The 20,147-nt window shown below is 40.6% G+C and overlaps 2 protein-coding genes across 2 annotated transcripts in view; one reads left to right on the top strand and one right to left on the bottom strand.

Moving 5' to 3' along the window:
• STPG1 (sperm tail PG-rich repeat containing 1) overlaps positions 1–20,147 on the top strand; it is a 226,672-nt gene that overhangs the window by 51,616 nt on the left and 154,909 nt on the right. The window lies entirely within an intron of this gene.
• Positions 1–20,147, bottom strand: part of CLIC4 (chloride intracellular channel 4) — a 53,850-nt gene that overhangs the window by 25,602 nt on the left and 8,101 nt on the right. Inside the window, exon 2 of the mRNA XM_083369623.1 lies at positions 2,593–2,702. Within this exon, the coding sequence (XP_083225749.1) occupies positions 2,593–2,702 (110 nt within the window). The remainder of the gene's footprint in view (positions 1–2,592; positions 2,703–20,147) is intronic.

Below are 20,147 nucleotides of genomic sequence, written 5' to 3'. Positions count from 1 at the left end.
TTATCCAGGGATAAAGGTGGGATAAAAATAAAATAAGTAAACAACACAGCTGTCATCTGGAAACGTGGAACAGAAGCTGAATGCACTTTCCTTGGGCCACGAAAATAAACAAAGGGCGAAACAGCTAGGCAGAGCTGATGGATAAACCACGGCCTCTGTGCATTAAGAATTAAGGGAGCACTCAGATGCCAAAGATTTATTTTATTTTTTTATTTTAATTCCATTTATATCCCGCCCTTCTCCGAAGACTCAGGGCGGCTTACAAGCTTAGCAGTAGCCTTCATTCTATGTATATGCCTGCTTATTAGGGCTTTCACACACACACCCCAAGCGGCATTATTACAAAGTCAGCTTATTGCCCCCAACAATCTGGGTCCTCATTTTACCCACCTCGGAAGGATGGAAGGCTGAGTCAACCTTGAGCCTGGTGGGACTCGAACCTGCACTAATTGCAGGCAGCTGGTGTTACTTAAGGAGGCATTAGCCCACTGCTCCACAAAAAAGGGGCCAGCAGTAATGGATTTTTAAATGCAAAAAGCAAAGATCTCTTTGGAAGATGCACAACATAAAATAGTAAAGTGACTTTTTCCAGATAAGTTTCGAGTCAGGAGGACCTATTCTAAGATCACAAAGCTGGAAAGGCTTAGATAATTTCAGTTCAATCCAAAATGTCAAAAAGAGAGAAGCCCTCACAATGGGGAATGGCTCAAATAATTCCCCATGAACATCAGATGATGATGATGTTGTTGTTGATGATGATGATGATGATGATGATGGAAGGGACCTTGGAAGTCATCTAGTCCAACCCCCTGCTCAGGCAGGAAACCCGATACCATTCCAGAGAAATGGCTGTCCAGTCTCTTCTTAAAAACTTCCAGTGTTGCAGTATTCACAGCTTCTGGAGGCAGGTTGTTCCACTGGTTAATTGTTCTGTCAGGAAGTTTCTCCTTAGTTCTAGGTTGCTTCTCTCTTTGGTTAGTTTCCATCCGTTGCTTCTTGTCCTGCCTTCAGGTGCTTTGGAGAATAGCTTGACTCCCTCTTCTTTGTGGCAGCCCCTGAGATATTGGAAGACTGCTATCATGTCCCCCCTCGTCCTTCTCTTCATTAAGCTAGACATACCCAATTCCAGCAACTGTTCCTTATTTGTTTTAGCTCCATCAACAGCCCCAAAGAAGGATGAAAAAAACCTTTACCTCCTCCATCTCTTTTCTCATTCCATGAAAAGGGAGAGAAACAGCACTGCGGATTTGCTGGGTTCATGCCCATTTAGTGGGTGGCATTTGTTTATTTTTTTGATGGAGTTCATGGTACCAACAGTGCAGTAATTGGACAGACCGCCTCCATCGATTAAGCGTCTTTCCCTTGACTCTCAACTTCCTGGGAAAATTCTACGTGGCACAAACAGACATGCTATCAAAAGAGTAATGACCCCACGGATGGAACTATTGTCCAACACTACATTTCGGTGTTATTAATTGGTTCCTTTCATGCTTCAGTGAGCGAGATGAATTAGAGAAGCCTACTATCCCTTCAGCAGGGGAGAAGAGGAAGAACCGGCTTGCTTTTGGGATAATCTGCTTTGAAAGTGACCTGGTAGAAGAACAGAATGCTGCTAGTAGCGAGACGAAGGCTGCCCAAACTCCTTTTGGATACCACAGTGGGTACTGCATAGACTGGGGAGGCTCGGGGGTGGGGGGGGGGAATGAGAGTCTTGCCAAGCTGCAAGCTTCAAAATAAGCAACACAGCTGACAACGTGAGAGTGGCGTGTAATGAAACCACTTACACCCTGCTAAGAAACTACTAGCTTGGGAGTGACATTAACCTGGAGTAGTTAACTGAGGTGCCATTAAGATTATCCTAGCCCAGGGTTGGGCAACCTTGGCTCTTTTATGACGCGTGGACTTCAACTCCCAGAATTCCTCAGCCAGCGCGTCATAAAAGAGCCAAGGTTGCCTACCCCTGTCCTAGCCTATAAATCTCAGTGGGATCCACTGGTGATTGCTATGCCCTTTGTAAAAAAAAAGAGTGCCTCTTAATGGGGTACCACACTTAGGTCTTTCGGCAAGCATGCAGCGTTGGCGGCTGTTTGCAGCATCCCGCAATCATGCGACCACAGATTTATTACAACTCAAGGAAATGCTTAAAACTGTCACAGGTGTCCAGACACAACTTTGACTTACAACCATTCATTTAGTGACGGTCCGAAGATACAACGGCACTGGAAAAAGGTGACCTACGACTGCTTTTCATACTTGCAAAACCGTTGCAGCCTCCCCATGGTCAGCACGATCAAAATTTGGAGGCTTGGAAACTGGTTCGTATTCATGACGGTTGCAGTGCCCCGGGGTCACGTGATTGCCTTTTACGACCTTCGGACAAGCAAAGTCAATGGGGAAGCCAGGTTCATTTTAACAACGGTGCTACTCAACTTAACGGCAGCGGTTCACTTAACAGCTGTGGCAAGAAAAATCATAAAATGGGGGCAAAACTCACGGAACAACTGTTAGCAGCAGACGTTTGGGGCTCAACTGTGGTCATAATCTAGGACTACCTGCACAGTAAGAGGTTCCTAAGAAGAGCAAGTTCCCTACCTTTTCAAGTCCACTGTTGTGACGCTGAATACCACTCCTTTGAGCCACAGTATCATGAAGAGCCTCTGAGAGAAGGGGCAGTTGCCTATGCTTTCACCATCACTGCCGGCCTGTGGAAAAAGAAGGCGAAAAAGACATTAGTAAAAATGGACAAGCTGTGCCAAACTGTTCCCTGTCACTGGACTAGACAGCCAGCTGAACAAGAAGCAGAGCCCTCTCACTTTTGCCTCAAGCATCACACAATGAGAAGGACCCGGTGCCCATATGTAGGAGAAGTGGCAGAGCATGGGGGGTGGAGTCAAAACAGGAATCAGCCCAGAGCTTCTACATAGCCACAAATGAACTAAGTCCGATCCTTCTTGAATTCCACTGACTCTCAGCCAAGATAGCGCTAACCATTAATAGATTCTGGTGCGCTGGCATGATTAGTAATAAACCAGTTTAATTGGAATTCAATATGTGGTCCTGATGTTCATTCCTGGCACCGTGCGTGATACAATATTAGTTTGCGAGATCGAATTTCTGCTTGGTCACCGACACCAGGGATCTCTGGTCCCAGTGATCGACGCAAATTTGGTCTCGCATCATTATTCTGGGACACGTATATTTGCCTTCATTCGTAACGTTAGTTTGATTTATGTGCAGTTTTCCCATCAAGAACTTGATGTAGGACACACTTCATGTTCCCTCTTCTGATCATCCCTCAAAAAACCAAATGGGGTAAGTTAAGCTGAGAAAGGTAACAGCTTGGGACTAGTGGGAATTCAGCTATTGTACTAAAGACCCATAAAAGAATAAGTACCTGGCCTTGAGGAAGATGTAAGGAACACAAAATAACCTCACTTTAAGGGAAAAACAGAAGTAACCTGGCCAGGCTTTCAAAACTGATTCAAGGAATGCTGCTTTATTGTTCTGAACAGATTCTTGAAAGATTATCAGAAATTCTCTCCGCCCCATCATTTTCCATACAAAATCAAAACAGGGCTATTTTAAGTCCTTTCTCATGCTTCTTTCACTCTCTGTCTAGCGTTATTCAACATTGGCAACTTTAAGACATGTGGACTTTAGTTCCCAGAATTCCCCAGCCAGTATGCTGACTGGGGAATTCTGGGAGCTGAAGTCCAGACATCTTAAAGTTTCCTGAGGTTGAGACACACTGCTCTGGATGGTATAATCCAGGGGTCCCCAACCTTGGCAACTTTAAGACCTTTAAATTCCTCAGGGAATTCTGGGAATTGAAGTCCACAAGTCATAAAAGGGCCAAATTTGAAGACCCCTGCTCTAAAGTGACCGTTTACAGGAAAAATGAAGCAGTTAGATGTGTTTGCTTGACAAATTCTGTACGATAGTTTACAAGTGTCAAAGAAAGAAGTTAAGCCACACACCCATGAGGAAGGGAAACAGTGGAAATATTATAGGTGACCTAGTCGGAAGACTACAGTACACTACTCTCTTTCCTGAAATAATACATAGCTTATTAAATAATTATTAAACCACATAAACAAATTTTAATGCTAGCTCAGCTGCTGGTAGAATGACTATTATCCAGGATTTAATCCTCTATGTTATAAAAGCATTGACTTGGCACGTATCACACAGATTTGAATAAGAGGAGAGTCAATTTTTCTGTACGCCAGTTCAGAAACCACAAGCTCCATCCAATAGTCTGCCAATATTTAGTGTCTGCTTCTGTATTTATATGGCTGGATAATAAAAGGATTAATATTAGTGTACCATCATGCTACAGTCTCTCTTCCTGAGCTAGCCAGGGTAATTTCTGATGGGCTATTTTAAAATCTATGTGCTGGATACTCTCTCCTCTTCGCTACTCAACCTTTATGCAAGATATACATTAAGATAAGCTGGGTAGGAACTGGATGAGCATGGTTTTAAAACTGGAGGCAGAAACATCAATAACCTGTATTATGTGGATGACGCTAATGGAAATGATCTTCAAGCTCTAACAATAAATTCAAGAAGCTTAGTCAAAATATGGCACTAACATTAATATATATTATAAATTGACTTATATTTTACAAATGTAAAGACGACAAAATTAATGACAACAGGTAGAACAACAGCCTTAGACCTGGCAATCTAGAAGCCGAAGTGGTGGATAGCTTCTGCCTTTTAGGATCAATCATCAACAGTAAAGAAACAAGTAATCAAGAAAAACAGCACTGAACTTTTATAAAATGTTTTATAGCATTTAGATCCTAAAAAGCTGGCAAGTATGTATCCGAATTATCAGCCCAAATGTTGGAGGTGCGGTGATGAAGATGCAACATATTTTCATATATGGTGGACTTGCAAAAAGGTTAAGGCTTTTTGGATAAAAATTTGGTGGAACATGCAGATCTTTAAGCAAAAGATAAAGTTTTGTCCGCAATTCTTTTTGTTGGGTATAATTACAGAAGCTACTGTTGTGGACACTAAGTTGATGTTGAATTTAATTACAGCAGCAAGACTTCTAATAGGTCAGTATTGGAAGGAGGAGGAATTGCCGACTATAGAGGAATGGACTTTAAAGGTTTCTGACCTGGCAGAGATGGCAAAGATCTCGGCTTATTTGAAAGATCACTCGCAAGAACGTTATGTTATGGAGTGGAAAAAATGGATTGAATATATCCAGAAGAAATATGGGACTAAAAAGTTTCACTTAGCATTTGAATAAATCTTCTTTTCTTTTTTTTTCCTTTTTCTTTCTTTTTATATGTAATATTAATATTGTTTGTAGTTATCTTATATGAGCTAGAGGGCGATAGATTTAAGAGTTTATTGTTGTTAGCATATGGATGTTTATGATTGTTTTCTGTTTTTATACCTTGTACTTAGCTCTGGGAAGTCGGGGGGGGGGGAGAGGGGGGGAGTGGTAGGGAGGGATAGGTAGGGGAGGGGGAGGGGGGATTGTTAAAGATAAAATGTATTTTAAAACTTTTCAATAAAAGAAAAAAGAAAAACAGCACTGACTAGCAATTTGTAGAACAATCAAGCAAGGCCTTGGGAAAAACATTCAGGTGCTGTCTGAATGTGGATATGGCTGCGTCCTTATCTACAAAAGATTGGGAAAAAGCAAGCTATGGTATTCCCTGTGATACTTTATGGCAGGGCTTTTCACCTTTTTCACCCACTGTACCACTTTTAGGATAGGGCAACATCCGAGTACCACCAGTCGCCTAGCAAGGTGTCAAAAACTGGATGACCAAAAAAAAAAAAGGAAAAAAGTGATGAAGTACAGGTAGTCCTCAACTTACAACAGTTCGCTTAGTGACTGTTCGAAGTTACAATGGCACTGAAAAAAGTGCCCCCCAAGCCACAGCCGAGGAAGACACCTGCCTGCCCGCCCCGCGGTGCTCTTCCTCCTGTCCGAGGTTTTCATGGTTGTGAGCATTTCTGTTGAGGATTGGCAGAGGGGGTGGGGTGGGTGTGCGTGTGATTTTTATTCCCCTCCCCCCATCTGCTGGGTGGTTGCAGATGATTTTGGTCACTTTACATGACCCTGGGACACTGTGACTGTCATAAATATGAATCAGTTGCCAAGCATCTGAATGTAAATCACAAGACCCTGGAGATGCTGCAACATTCCAGCTGGAGCCTGGCGCTGATCCTGGTGCTTCCGCTGAGCCCTGACAGCCCTGCAGCTCCAGCTGTCTCTCGCTCAGGCTTGGGCGGTGCTGCCACCAGTTCAGCTCACTCCCCTCCCCCACTACCACTTTTCTAGGATGGTCGCGTACCACCTGCCAGGTGCCAATGTACCACAGGTGGTACCCGTACCACTGGTTGAAAAGCCCTGCTTTATGGAAGTAAAAGTTGGATTTTGAGGGGGGGAGAGAATATAGACATTTTTGAACTATGGTGTTGAAGAAGACTCCTGACTCCCGAACAGCCAAGAAAATAACAAATGGCTCATGAACAAATCACCACACAGACTTACAACTCAGAGTTCTCACTTGAGGCACAAATAACGATGCTCAAATTATCCAGATACATTATACAAAGACCTAGCTCTCTGGATAAAACTCTAGTGCTGGGAAAGAAGGAAGAGAGAAGGGTGTCCAGCAGCAAGGTGGATGAAATCCATCACAGCGGTTTATGGGTGCACCACTGGAAGAATGAAAGGCTCTGGTTAGTAACAGATCATCATGGAAAAAAAAATCTAGATGGTCACATATAATCAACTCTAAACAACTTGCTCAGAGTCACTTGCTTGTGAGATGGGCAGTTAAATAAACTGCATAGAGACAGACAAACATAGACAAACTTTCAATGTTCATGCTAACATGTCCAGTAGGAACAAGAGAATAACCATGTAACAGAGTAACAAAATAACAGACTAGCTGTCTCCGAATTTCCTATCCAGCATGACAATGAACTTATCCCAAAGAGTAACTGATCCCAGTTACATGCAACACAACATACATTGCAAGTTGTATTTTGTTTGGCTGGTATTACTGATCTGAAAGTAAAGGTGCTATCTGTAAGTCAATTTTGTGAGCAGGTCGCACTTTAGATTAGCAGATGCTACAAACTTCTAGAGGGGTAAGGGCTGATTAAAAAATAATTGGGCCTAAATGCCTGATGAATCTAGAGGATTTTCCATCTTTGATGCTGTCACAGCCTTGGCTATTGTGAAGTTGATTGTACTGAGATACTGTACAGGTCCAAAAACATCCAAGGCAGGGGTCCCCAGCCTTGGTAACTTTAAGACCTGTGGACTTCAACTCCCAGAATTCTGGGTGTTGAAGTCCACAAGTCTTAAAGTTGCCAAGGCTGGGGACCCCTGATCTAAGGAGTTGCTCAGCCGAGAGGAGATTTAAATGTGAATATCCTAGTTTTCATGTCATACATTATTACACAACACTGGCCTTTCTGCATTGACTTTTGAAAACCAGGATTACACATAATGGGCAGAAGTGATTAACACCAATGTTTTACCGACCTAAAATGTTCTGAAGAATCCAAAAAGTGTAAGGAAACAAACATAAATTAAGTAGCGAATTTTCTAAATAGTTTTGAAGCAATGCAACGCTGACCAAAAAACCTACCCTCTGCTCTTGCTTCCAGTCTGACGTAAAGCTGCTAAGCAGAACCACAAAGAGCAGTTTGTAGGCAGCACAAGACTTCAGCCACACAGCTTCAAATAGAAAATAGGCTGTTACACCCCACCCTGAGAATTAAGAAAAAATATGAAAGCTCAAAGAAGCAGGGGTGGCTGAAACTCCAGAATGAAATGAGTCATCCATCCAGTGGTGATTTTTGCTCATTAACCGAGGACTTTTCTTACCGATAGATCTAGTTCAAGACAGGGCAACAGCTGGTATCCAAACACACAGGATAGAGAGGAGAGCCAGAAGGGGAAGAAAATGATAGAAACAGAGGAGGTTTACAGAGTTGGGGCAAGTAATACCCCTCCGTAGTAAGCAGTCAACGTAGCACAATGGATAAGAAGTAAAAATGGGGAGACCCAAATTTCAGTCCCAACTTGACTACAAAGCTCATTGGGTGACTAAACTAAGATAAGAGTGCAGAACAGAACATTGAACAGAATATTCTTTATTGGCCAAGTGTGACTGGATACACAAGGAATTTAGTGCATAAACTCTCTTAAAATCTCTCTCAATCCAACCTAGGGATTTGGGGGGGAGGGGGGAAGGGAAGGGGTGGTAAAACGAAGGGAGATACCTGTGGACGCTTAAGTTCTCAGAGAAAAGAGGACACAAAATGCAATATCTATTAAGGATTAATCCTCTAAGGAAGAAAAGCAGACAGTTTAGTGCTGTAATTGGACTGGCCTACGTTGTTTATATTCCATGCTCTTGCACTAAAAACAGTTTTCAAGAACAAAAATAAATCAAGGCAGGCATCTGCTTTTTATTTAACTTACAAGGCAATGTTTCAGAAGGAAGTGGAAATGCCACTTTACAAAAAAACAATTGCCTGAATCCAAAATACAACCCAAATCTAATTCCGGATACGATGTCTCCAGGAAGCCACTGTAGTTCTATACACAATGTCTGAAAAACCATTTTTTTCCTAATTTGTATTCTCTGCTTTAAATTGTCTTTTACGTTATTCTGAGTGGACCCCCTGTGTGAAGGAGGCTACAAGAATGACAACAAAAATTGGCTTCAATGCTCAAAAAAGGACTCAGCCATGCAACTTCTTGACAGCAATTTGCAAAGCTAATTATCTTTTTCCTTAGTATGATTCGATTTGATCAAGCAAAACCACACCGTCATAGGCAGCCTGAGAAATACTGAAGGCAGTTACTGAAAGATCTTAAAGAGGACTGACTGGGTTTTTGCAAGAGAAAAGAAACACTGGATTCAAATACAGCAAAAATTAGGGAGCAAGTATAAGAGTGAAGGAAAACTCTTAAGTTGTTTATACAATACTAGACAAATCTGCAGTTGCCAATTAAATAGGAGAACTCAAATCATGTCTGAAGAGCTCTCTTTTGCATAATCCAGCTCAACAAAGATTTTTTTTTAAAATGCAAGGCTTAAATTCAGCATGAATAAACCAGGGTGTGTTCCAAGGCATTTGATAAGAGGGTGGAAGGTATTTCTCAAGAGCTGAGTATCATCCATGCTGAAGCAGAGAGATTCTTGCAGATTTAATTAACACTTGTCATTGCATCATTGACTGATCTGACCTGAAAGCAAGTTAAGTTAGAAGTAGGATTTGGTTAAGAACATTTTTAAATACACACTTTGCAGAAATATTTGTTATGATCATATCAAATTATAATACTGACAGGAGATAGCAGACAGACATATTAAAATGCCAAAATATTAAACCAATAGAGGTAGTTCTTGCCTTACAACCACAATTGATCCCCACATTTCTGTTGTAAAGTGAGACATTTGTTAAGTAAGTTCATTTTATGGCCTTTCCTGCCACAGTTGTTAAGTGAATCTCTGCAGTTGTTAAGTTAGTAAAATGGTTGTTAAGTGAATCTGGCTTCCCCATTGACTTTGCTTGCCAGAAGGCCACACAAGGTGATCGCATGACCCTGGAACACTGCGACTGTCATAAATGGAAGCCAGTTACCAAGTGTCTCAATTCCTATCATGGGTATGCCGCAATGGTCATAAGTGTGAAAAATGGTCATAAGTCACTTTTTTCAGTGCTGTTTTAACTTTGAACAGTCCACTAAATGAACTCTTGTAAGTCAAGAACTACCTGTATTGCAAATCAAACTAGCCACTTCAGATGGCTAAATCTACAAATGTCTGTAGCCAAAAGGGCTATTCAAGAGCCTAAACTTTCTAACCAGTGGGTTATTATCAAAATTCTTTCTCTACCAGCAGAACAACCACTCATATAACTTGTGAATTCTTAGTCCTCACCTGGTCCATATTGACTCCAGATTCTATTTAAGCCTTCAGGTTCCTCACCTGAATTAACTAACAAGAGGAATGAAGACCTAAATATCAACATCAGTACTTATCTAAATTACCTTCCTAAGCAGTTTTACTGTACATAAAAATAAATACCATCAGCAATAATATCAACTACCTCCAAATCTTAGCAGAAATAATTCCACAGCTTCATAGCACTGTACTTTGCAAAGGACCAATTCAATAGAGTAATGGGTTTTTCCTCTGTCTGGGTCCTATAGCCAGAAAAGAGACAAGGGCAGTGAAATTTTATTGCATCAGAGCAGAGCATCTTTTATTGTAATCATTTGTAATATAAAGCCGGTGACTCTTTTAGAAATATAATTATAGGCACCAATTCAGACTATAGACTTGGACTTCAAACAAATCTGACTGTGCCAATTCAAACTTTTATTTTTACAGCCAGATCTTTGAAAATGCTGCTATTTCCCTTGCTTCTTCCAATGAAGAAAGAGTCAGTAGATCTTTTAAAGGACAAAAGTAGAAATCCTTGGTGGATTAGGTCAATGCTGCTGAATCTCAAAGAACTGTGTTGCAAAACTGTAGGATGGAAGAAGGTGGAGTAACAGTGAGTCAGTCCTTGGAGAGAAACAGTTGGCCAGACCCAGGGAGACTTAAAAAAGTTAGAAAAAATGCTTGCCAAGAAGTTTCAGCTTTCTGAAAATCTGATTTACCATAGGGTTATTATTCATTCCTCTTAGTTTCCAAAGTTGAAGTTAATACTTAATGCAGTCAGAAAAATAGCTTTTATGTTCAAGATACTGTTTAACCACATATTAGGGCCTAAATGGAGCTTGCACGCCAGCAGACACAATGCCACAAAGGCAGCTGTTTTGAAAAAGGAAATTTAACTACTGGGATTTGAAATTGTAAGATCGCAAAAAGCCATTCAGGGGGATGGGAAAGACAGAAGTGATCTGGAACAAAGCAAAAAAAAAAATCAACTAAAGGATGATCTCACATACATCAATCACATCTGGAGGAGAAGGAGGAGGAGGAGGAGGCAGCACCTCGAATTTAATTCAAACAATGTGGAAATATTCTTGTGGCATCTCAATGACCAGATTGTGGGTCTTTGCTATTATATACAGGCTGTTTTTCCCCTTAAAAAGCAACTTGTCTGCATCTTGGGAGGTACTGCTGAAAAAGCATTTTTACAGTTCTTTGGAAACAGTGACCACTAATGTCTTCCATCAACTTCTTTTGGGAAAGCCAAGCATGCTCAAGTTGCATTCAAATTAGACTACCGCTGGTCTTTGTGACTTACAACAGTTTTTTAGTTACAGTTCGAAGTTACAACAGCATTGAAAAAACTGACTCACAAATGTTTTTCACATTTATGACCATTGCAGCATTCCATGATCAAAATCCAGAGGCTTGGCAACTGACTCATATTTATGACAGTTGCAATGTCCTGGGGTCAGGTGATCCCCTTTTTTGAGTTTCTGACAAGCATAGTCAATGCAGATTCACTGAACAACCATGTTACTAACTTAACAACTGCAGCAATTCACTTAACAAATGTGGCAGGAAAGTTTGTAAAATGGGGCAAAATTCTACTTAACAATTCTCTCGCTTAGCAATGGATATTTTCGGCTCAATTTTGCTTGTAAGTCGAGGAGTACCTGTATGATACTGCATTTTATGCAGGTCTCTTTGTGAAACCAACTGAAACACTTACATGAGTGTAAAACAGGGGTCTTCAAACTTGGCCCTTTTATGACTTGTGGACTTCAACTCCCAGAATTCCTCACTCAGCAGGTCTGGCTCAGGAATTCTGGGAGTTGAAGTCCACAAGTCATAAAAGGGCCAAGTTTGAAGAGCCCTGGTGTAAAATAACCTTTAGCCATTTTTTTAATCTTTAATATTGATTTTACTATCAGATAGGACCATTTTTGTCCCTGAAAATAAGTTGCCTTTAATATATTTTTACACCGACAGGGTAAGATGCACATCAGTGAAAGCAAATTGTCTGAGATATAGGGGCTACATCTAATCAAAGGTTAATGGTGGTCCTCAAATTATGATGGCAACTAGGACCAGAATTTCCATTGCTAAACCATGTAGTCATAAAGTACACGTGATTGCATTGCATAGTGACGGCAATCATGCCAATCCCAGTTGCCATCATAATTTCAGGGCTGTGTGGATCATTAAGCAGGGAGAGGCCACAAGCAATTACTTGGGAATGTGGGCTTGTGTGGGATGCACAGTGGGGCTCCAGAGGAAAAAAAGTGACAAGAGCTGCTTGTGATATTCCCTGTTGGCTTCCCCACTGACTTTCTGGGGAAGACAGCAGGGAAGATTGCACATGGCGATCACATGATCATAGGGTGCTCAACAACCCACCCTAAATGTGAACCAATTGCCAAGCACCCCAATCACGATCACATGACTGAGGGGGTGCTGGGACAGTGAGAACTTCAAGGGCTGGCTGTAACTTCAAACAGTTGCTGAACATGTCATAAGTCAAGGAATACCTGTACAACCACACTGGATGGTTGTGAGGAAACTCTCTCATCAGCCTAATTTACTTCGAGGCTTCCCTGCATCAGGAAACTAACCAATACTCGCCACTGCTGCAGAGTCCATCAGCACCCAACATACAATGCAACAATTGTGCCAGACTCCCTTGCTGCTACTGGACTCACAATGAAAGTCTCCAGTGCTGAAGCAAAATGATTATAACACTGCAAAATTGCTTGCCTGCTATCAAATTTGCTTTAAAAACAGCTTTGGATTCAATATTACACATTAGCAAGGGCCCTGAAGAGCTCTTGCTGAAGAACTTTGCTCTCCTACGCTGGTACAGCATGTGCCTTGGCAGTGACACCAAATGCCCTTTCCACCCCAAGTTTCCATATGGCTTCACTGCAAAGAGAGCAGAAGCTTGCAAACTGCAGTTTAGAACGGGAGATTCTCCCATTCTAACCCAGCCAACTGACTTCCTTAAAAAAAAAAAAAGCCACAGAATTAATTGGCACCCTGGCACTTCAATTATTCATATGCACTGCAGCTCTTCAAAGACTGAAACGTATTTAGGGGGAAACTATTTATCACGATGCTTAAGGGAACTCAGATGCACAACACACCCACACTGGGCTGAATAAGGCTATTGGACGGAATCAAAGTGATACACAGCTCTTGGGGAGATTGTTCAGATCAGTGGTTCTCGACCTGTGGTTTGAGGACCTCAGGGGGGGGCACGATGTCATCGCAGGGGGTCCGCAAAAGCTTGAAGCAATGTTATGATTAAATCTTGAGTGTTAGGGGTCCGTGGCCATGCTCCATGGCCACAAAAGGTATTTAAAGGAGGTCTATGGTGAAGAAAAGGTTGAGAACCACTGGTTTAGATAAAGCTAACTATCCAATTGCCACCAGTCCAACTTCTTGCTCCATTTCTATATGGCTCCTAAGAAGACAGCCAGCCTTTTATAGGAGAAGGGATGAATGGAAAGAATCCACTGCCCTGTTACTTCTGGGAAGTCTCCCTCAAATCAAGCTTGATTCTCAAACCAAGTGTGACTTCATGGACATGTCCTTGCAGTTTTCTTGGCAGATGCAGAGAGAAGCAGCTTAGCCGCCCTAAAGCCTGCTACCGGTATTGCCTAATCTTCCATTAAGACCCTAACTAGACCTGATCTTGCTCAGCTTCTGAGCCCAGACAAGGCCAGGAAGTGCCTGCTAGCTGGTGAAGGCCTTCACTTCCTCGCCTCCTACAGACTCTCGCTTTCGGCCAATCTTGCAACCAGGTTAGAAAATGTCTTTCTGTAAAAGAGTGCAAGTTAACAGTTGAAGGGGGTTTCCACTGCATAGGAAGGCCAGATTTTCACCACTGCGTATTTCAATGTAAACAGGATGAACTCATGGAGAAAACATATGGCCGCTGGGCCCCTAAACAAATACATTAATCTGTTGAGTCAGCATGCTATATTTATCTGTGTTTTAGCAAAACTAGGGCAAAATGTATTTATTTTTATTGATATCCTTGTTCTGACTTGAGAGCTTAGAGTGATGTACACACCACTCCCTCCATCCTCTTCTTTCTAGATAAAAAGTTCCAGCTGCATTACGGTATCCAGCTGAAACCGCTGAACATTTTTTTGGCCTTCCATGAAGGCTCTACCATAAAAAAAAAGTCATAAGCAACACCACTAAAGGAGATATATGCATATTTATTTATTTGTTTTACTGGGATGACCACCACACAGTGGTGGGATTCAGCCGGTTTGCACCACTTCGGCAGAACTGGTAGCTAATTTTTTGTTGCCCAGGCCCAGAATGGACTTCCGGAAGCGGCATCCACACAGAGAACCAGTTTTTCACCTATTTGAATCCCACCTCTCACACCACAAATAGTATTCCTACAGGATAATTCTTCCAGCCCCAACGACAACAAAGTTTGCGGAATGTTTTTTATGATTAACTAATTAATAAAATGTTACTAGATAAATCATGAGTTGTTGGGTTATTGTTTTAGAGATATTTCCTTCTCAGATTCCTCAAAGCCTTCCACGAGGGCAGGGGCTTCTAACGTACTTGAAAAGTACTTAAAAACTCAGGGAGATATTCAGAGAAGCATCTGCTTTGAAAGCAGCCCTTGTTGAACTGGATAGCACAGTCAAACATCAGCAGCAGCTGGCCACAGAAAATGTTTTATGACACTTTGTATTCTGTCATGGCTCTCAGATTTGAGATGCAAACTCCATTTAAAGTACCTTGGTTGAAAAATTCTCATTTTATGATGCACTGTTTCACCTAGTTCAAGGGTAGGCCACCTTGGCTCTTTTATGACTCGTGGACTTCACTCCCAGAATTCCTGAGCCAGCTGGCTCAGGAATTTTGGGAATTGAAGTCCACGAGTCATAAAAAAGCCAAGGTGGCCTACCCCTGATCCTAGTTAAATGCTACAGACATATATATATATATATATATATATATATATATATATATATATATATATATATATAGAGAGAGAGAGAGAGAGAGAGAGAGAGAGAGAGAGAGAGAGAGAGAGAGATTAGTAATGTATACTAAATAGGGATGCGGTGGCTCAGTGGGTTAGGACGCTGAGCTTGTCGTTCAGAAGGTCGGCAGTTTGGCGGGTCGAATCCCGAGTGCTGCGTAACAGAGTGAGCGCCTGTTACTCGTCCCAGCTTCTGCCAACCTAGCAGTTCGAAAGCACGTAAAAATGCAAGTAGAAAAATAGGGACCACTACAGTGGGAAGGTAACAGCGTTCTGTGCGCCTTTGGCGTCTAGTCATGCCGGCCACATGACCACGGAGACGTCCTCGGACAAGCGCTGGCTCTTCGGCTTTGAAATGGAGATAAGCACCGGCCCCTAGAATTGGAAACGACTAGCACGCATGTGCGGGGGAACCTTTACCTTTACCTTTAAGGTATACTAATGAAAAAAATCCAAATCTGAACAATTATTTCTAGCTAATATATTGCAAAAGATATAGCAACTGCTGTCATTTTTGACTGCCAGCTGTCTGGAATTTTCCCCATGTATCCCTACGGCTCATGAAATGTATGTTTGCTTGACTAAAAATGGAAAAGTTCAAATAGTTTCAATTTCAATGTCCTTGATAACCCGTCGCTTAAAGGCAAATGATAAAAAAAGCTTTATGTCATTACAGTGGTAAGATAAGTAACTGTTAGTAGAAAGTCTGTGAAATCCACGTTTTTAATCTCTAGACAATTACGGGTAGTCCTCGCCTTAGGACCACAGATGAGCCCAACATTTCTGTTGTAAAGTGAGACATTTGATAAGTGGGTTTTGCCTATTTTAGACCTTTCTTGCCAAAGTTGTTAAGTGAATCACTGCAGTTGATAAGTTAGTAACCTGGTTCCCCCAATGACTTTGCTTGTCAGAAGGTTGCAAAAGGTGAACACATGACCAAAGGATACTGCAATCGTCATATATATGAGTCAGTTGCCAAGCATCTGAAGTTTGATCTCTTGACCACGGGGATGCTACAAAGATAACTGTGAAAAATTGTCAAAAGTCACTTCTTTCAGTGCCATTGTAACTTTGAACGGTCAATAAATGAACTGTTGTAAGTTGAGGACTCCCTGTATAAGGCATACCGGATAACCCTGGTAAATCGGCACACCATCTTATAAGGCAAGGACTCCAAAGCTTTGCATACCGAAGAGACATTTATAATTCAGGCTTGCTTCGGTTTTATTTCGGGTAAACTGTTTTCCTAAAACGCACTACTTTTGTTTTTTTAAAACCACAAAGAATGGAACAAATTCTGGATCTTAAAACAGTTAATGGGACCCATTAAAGAATAAAAAGAGGGAAAGTTTGAGAGTCATCCAGCAGCAACAGCAAATGTGACTTCACTCCTGGATTATATTTCTATATTTAGTTTATGCCTAATATGGATTCAACTGCAGGCTACAGCAACTTCCTCTCAGAGGAAAAAAAAAAAAGCTCCTTGCTTTGTTTAGCCAACAATGCAAGGATTAAATAATGGCTTTGGGGAGAAACACTGCACAGCCTTGTAATTAACCTGATTTACTCTTAGGCTAACAAAAGCAAGCTTTGGTAGGGACATTAGATAGTGCCGAATTTTATTAACTTCTCCATGAATGACACTAAAACCATTATTTCCCTATAGCTGTAATTACAGATAATCCCTGACTTAACAGTCCTCACACTAATGACTTTCAAAACATTCCCATGGTCACATGATCAAAATTCAGGCATTCGGCAACCAGCATTTATCTATGTTGCAGTATCTTGAGCTTGAGAGATTGTCGTTTACAACCTTCCAAGCCGGCTGCTGAAAAGCAAAGTCAATGGAGGGAAACTGGATTCATTTAATGACCTTGTGATTCACTTAACAACTGCAATGATTCGCTAGCAACTGAGCAAATTAGGTCGTACAATCAAGCAAGACTCACTTAACACCACCTTATTTTGCAATGGAAATGTTAGTCATTCAATTGTACAATTCAGCTGTGGTCAGGAGTCAAGGTCTACCTGCGTTGGAATAATTTAATTTGTCACTAACATAACATAATGGGAGGGGGGAGGCCAATAGAATATTGTAGCTCCTTCCCAAAATGAAGTTATCAGAGACCATGTTTCTTGCTACACCTCTGGTGCTTAATGTTTTTAGTTTTTAGTATTTTAACTATTATGTTTATATTATGTTTTTTCTTTCTTCTCTTACACCTGTTTTTCCTTTTTGTGGCAGATCTCTTTTGATAAGAGTGATTTGGTGGGACAGAAATGAAATTAGTAAAAGTAATAATTACCATAAAAAATATAAGCAAAGGCTGTATTGGTTTTAAACTCATAAATTAAGCACAAAACATAATGTATAAAAAACATTGTTCCACAAAAAAATCTAAAAGAGAAATATAATTTAAGATATGGTGCACAAAGGTAATAATTTTTTATATCTGTTTATTCCAATGGAAAATATTGTTTTTTTTTAATTGGAATACAGTGTAAAGATGCTAAGCAGATTTGCTTCAACCCAAAGCAATGGGATTTAGAAGGATTTAGATCCTTCAGTTTGGTATCACTGGGACCACTAAATGCTGCATCTGGCAGCAATGTCTGTGTTGTTCATGATCTAGCTAGCACTGTAGCACTAGATAATCACTATTCAACATTATACTAGTGGCATTTGGCTGCAGTCATATTGGCGTATGTTTGTTTGGCTTAGTGCATTGTATGAAACTAACCATTTGCAATTTATCAAACAAATCATGGTAAACATGGCCAAGTATAATGTAGATATCGTTGTAAGCAGCTTGGACAGAATATATGGGTACTATTTTTCCCCCATTCAACCAGATTCAATTCTTGAACACATCCCTGCTGTTTCCTTGGCAAGCTTTTGCAAAAGTGGTTTGCTATTGCCTCCTTCCTAGGGCTGAATAATAGAGACTGGTCCATAGTCACCTGTTTTTGTGCCAAACGTGGGACTAGAACTCACGGTCTCCTGGCTCTAGCTTGACAACTTAACCATTACCTCAAACTGGCTCTCTTTTTTGACTACTATAGCTGGGCTAAAATACTAAATATTGCAGAGCTGCAGAGGGAAACTGCTTTCATATTCCCCAAAAAATGCATTGCTAACAAGTACATTTCTAGGAAGACACCAGTATTTTGGACTTTAATGTCTTCTGTGGAATCCTAAATGTGATTATTTGAAGGGATATCTCTGCATACAGGTGAAGAGTCCAATTTTGAAACCCATCTGCCAAATAGGAGTTAAAGTAACAGAGATCAAATAATACTTTCTAGTTTTGTCTGGAAAAGCTGTTAAAGTCTTGGTTGAATTTCTGGTCATTTTACATGATTTTGCAATTTAATTATGCCTTGCTTTGTTTTCCAGTATGTTATACAATCATCAAGACACTTAAGGGGCAAATGTTTTGACCAAACTACATAGTACAAACTCTTTCTGTAAAAATAGCACAAACTCTTTCTGTAAAAATATTGTCTCTGTCTTCAAAGCAGTGCAAAAACAATTAGTTACGACAGAATCTGCAGCTAGAGTTACACTACTATAAATAGGAATGCTTAAAGCAGATATAGGAAGAGCACAACAACTCCATTCAACGTTTAAGTTCTTTCAAATGCTTCATGCTACCCTAAGCTCAAATTCAGCAATGTGTTTTCCTTAATATCTGAAACCAGTTTTTTCCATTACTTCATTTAGCCATGTTGCATTTTCATGATGCGAAAGGGGACAAAATGAGGAAATCAAGAATTCAGCTGCATCATTGCAAAACGACAAATATAACACGATCTGGTAATGGGTCTTCCTAACCTGTGACAACTCCAACATTCATATTTAAGGTGAAGAAATGTGACTACAAATAGTCCTTGACTTACATCCACAACTGAGCCCAAACTTTCAATTGCTAAGCAAGGCACTTGCTAAGTGAGTTTTGCCGCATGTTACGATCTTTCTTGCCACAGTTGTGAAGTAAATCATTGCAGTTGTTAAGTTAGTAACACAGTTATTAAGGGAATCTGGCTTCTGTATTGAGTTTGCTTGTCAGAAAGTCACATGACCCCAGGGACACGGCAACCATCATACATGTATGCCAGTTGCCAGAATTTTGATCACGTGGGGATGCTACAATGGTCTTAAATGTCAAAAATGGTCATAAGTCATTTTTTTCAGTGCCATTATAACAATGTCAATGATTATGACATTGATGGGGGATGGGTTTGGATTTTATTGTTGTTTTAAATGTATTTTAACCTATTGTTATAACTTGGGCATCTCGTTTAATTCTTTCTTAACTTTTGTATTTTTGTACTTTTATATGTTTGCCCTGTTCACCGCCCTGAGTCCTTCGGGAGAAGGGCGGTATACAAATAAAATTATTATTATTATTATTATTATTATTATTATTATTATTATTATTATTATTATTATTATTATTATTATTTATAACTCTTCCCAGCACAACCATATCTGTGAAATTTTTGAGAGCCCATTCCAAACATTTTCAGAAGTGCAACATGACTGAACTAAACCATGTTACATGTTACCTCTGAGTAAGGTTGCTCCCTGAAAAGCAGTTACCCCCAAGTCAGAAAATGTTATGCATGCTAGCCTTGAGGTAAGCAAGGGAGGGAGAAATTCTTGAAACTGAATTGGAGAGCAAGTTAAGTTCTATATCAGGAACTTGTAACTTTTCCCCCCAGGGCTGAACTTGACCCCTAAATGGCAAGCTGAGATCTTAAAAAGCCCAAGCAGGATAAAAGATCAATTTTAATGCAAATCAAATCAAGTACAATTGAAGTCAGATATAGCTATTATTCCCCTTGCCTGCAATAGATTCTCTTTCATTCAGACTTGATGGCCTTGAAAGCAGCCTAATTCTAATCAAGAGAGATGCATCTTGACAATCAACTCCAAAGCTAGACAGGGTCCCAAGAAAACATTAAAGCAGAGAATGGGGAATTCTGGGAGTTGAAGTCCACAGGTCTTAAAGTGGCCAAGGTTGGACCGCCATTAAAGCTGAACTGGTATGCTTAAAACTGAACCCCATATGACTTTTCTCTTTCAACTGGTAATTTTCTCAATGACTGAGATTAGGGCAAAACATTAGACAATGAGAACATCGTCAAAGCACAGATGTCGCCTCCAGGCACTTTCTTTA

This window comes from Vipera ursinii (assembly GCF_947247035.1).
Source record: "Vipera ursinii genome assembly, chromosome: 9".
NCBI lineage: Eukaryota > Metazoa > Chordata > Lepidosauria > Squamata > Viperidae > Vipera > Vipera ursinii.
The sequence above is the reverse complement of the archived record's forward strand: the minus strand, read 5'-3'. Positions and strand labels throughout refer to the sequence as shown.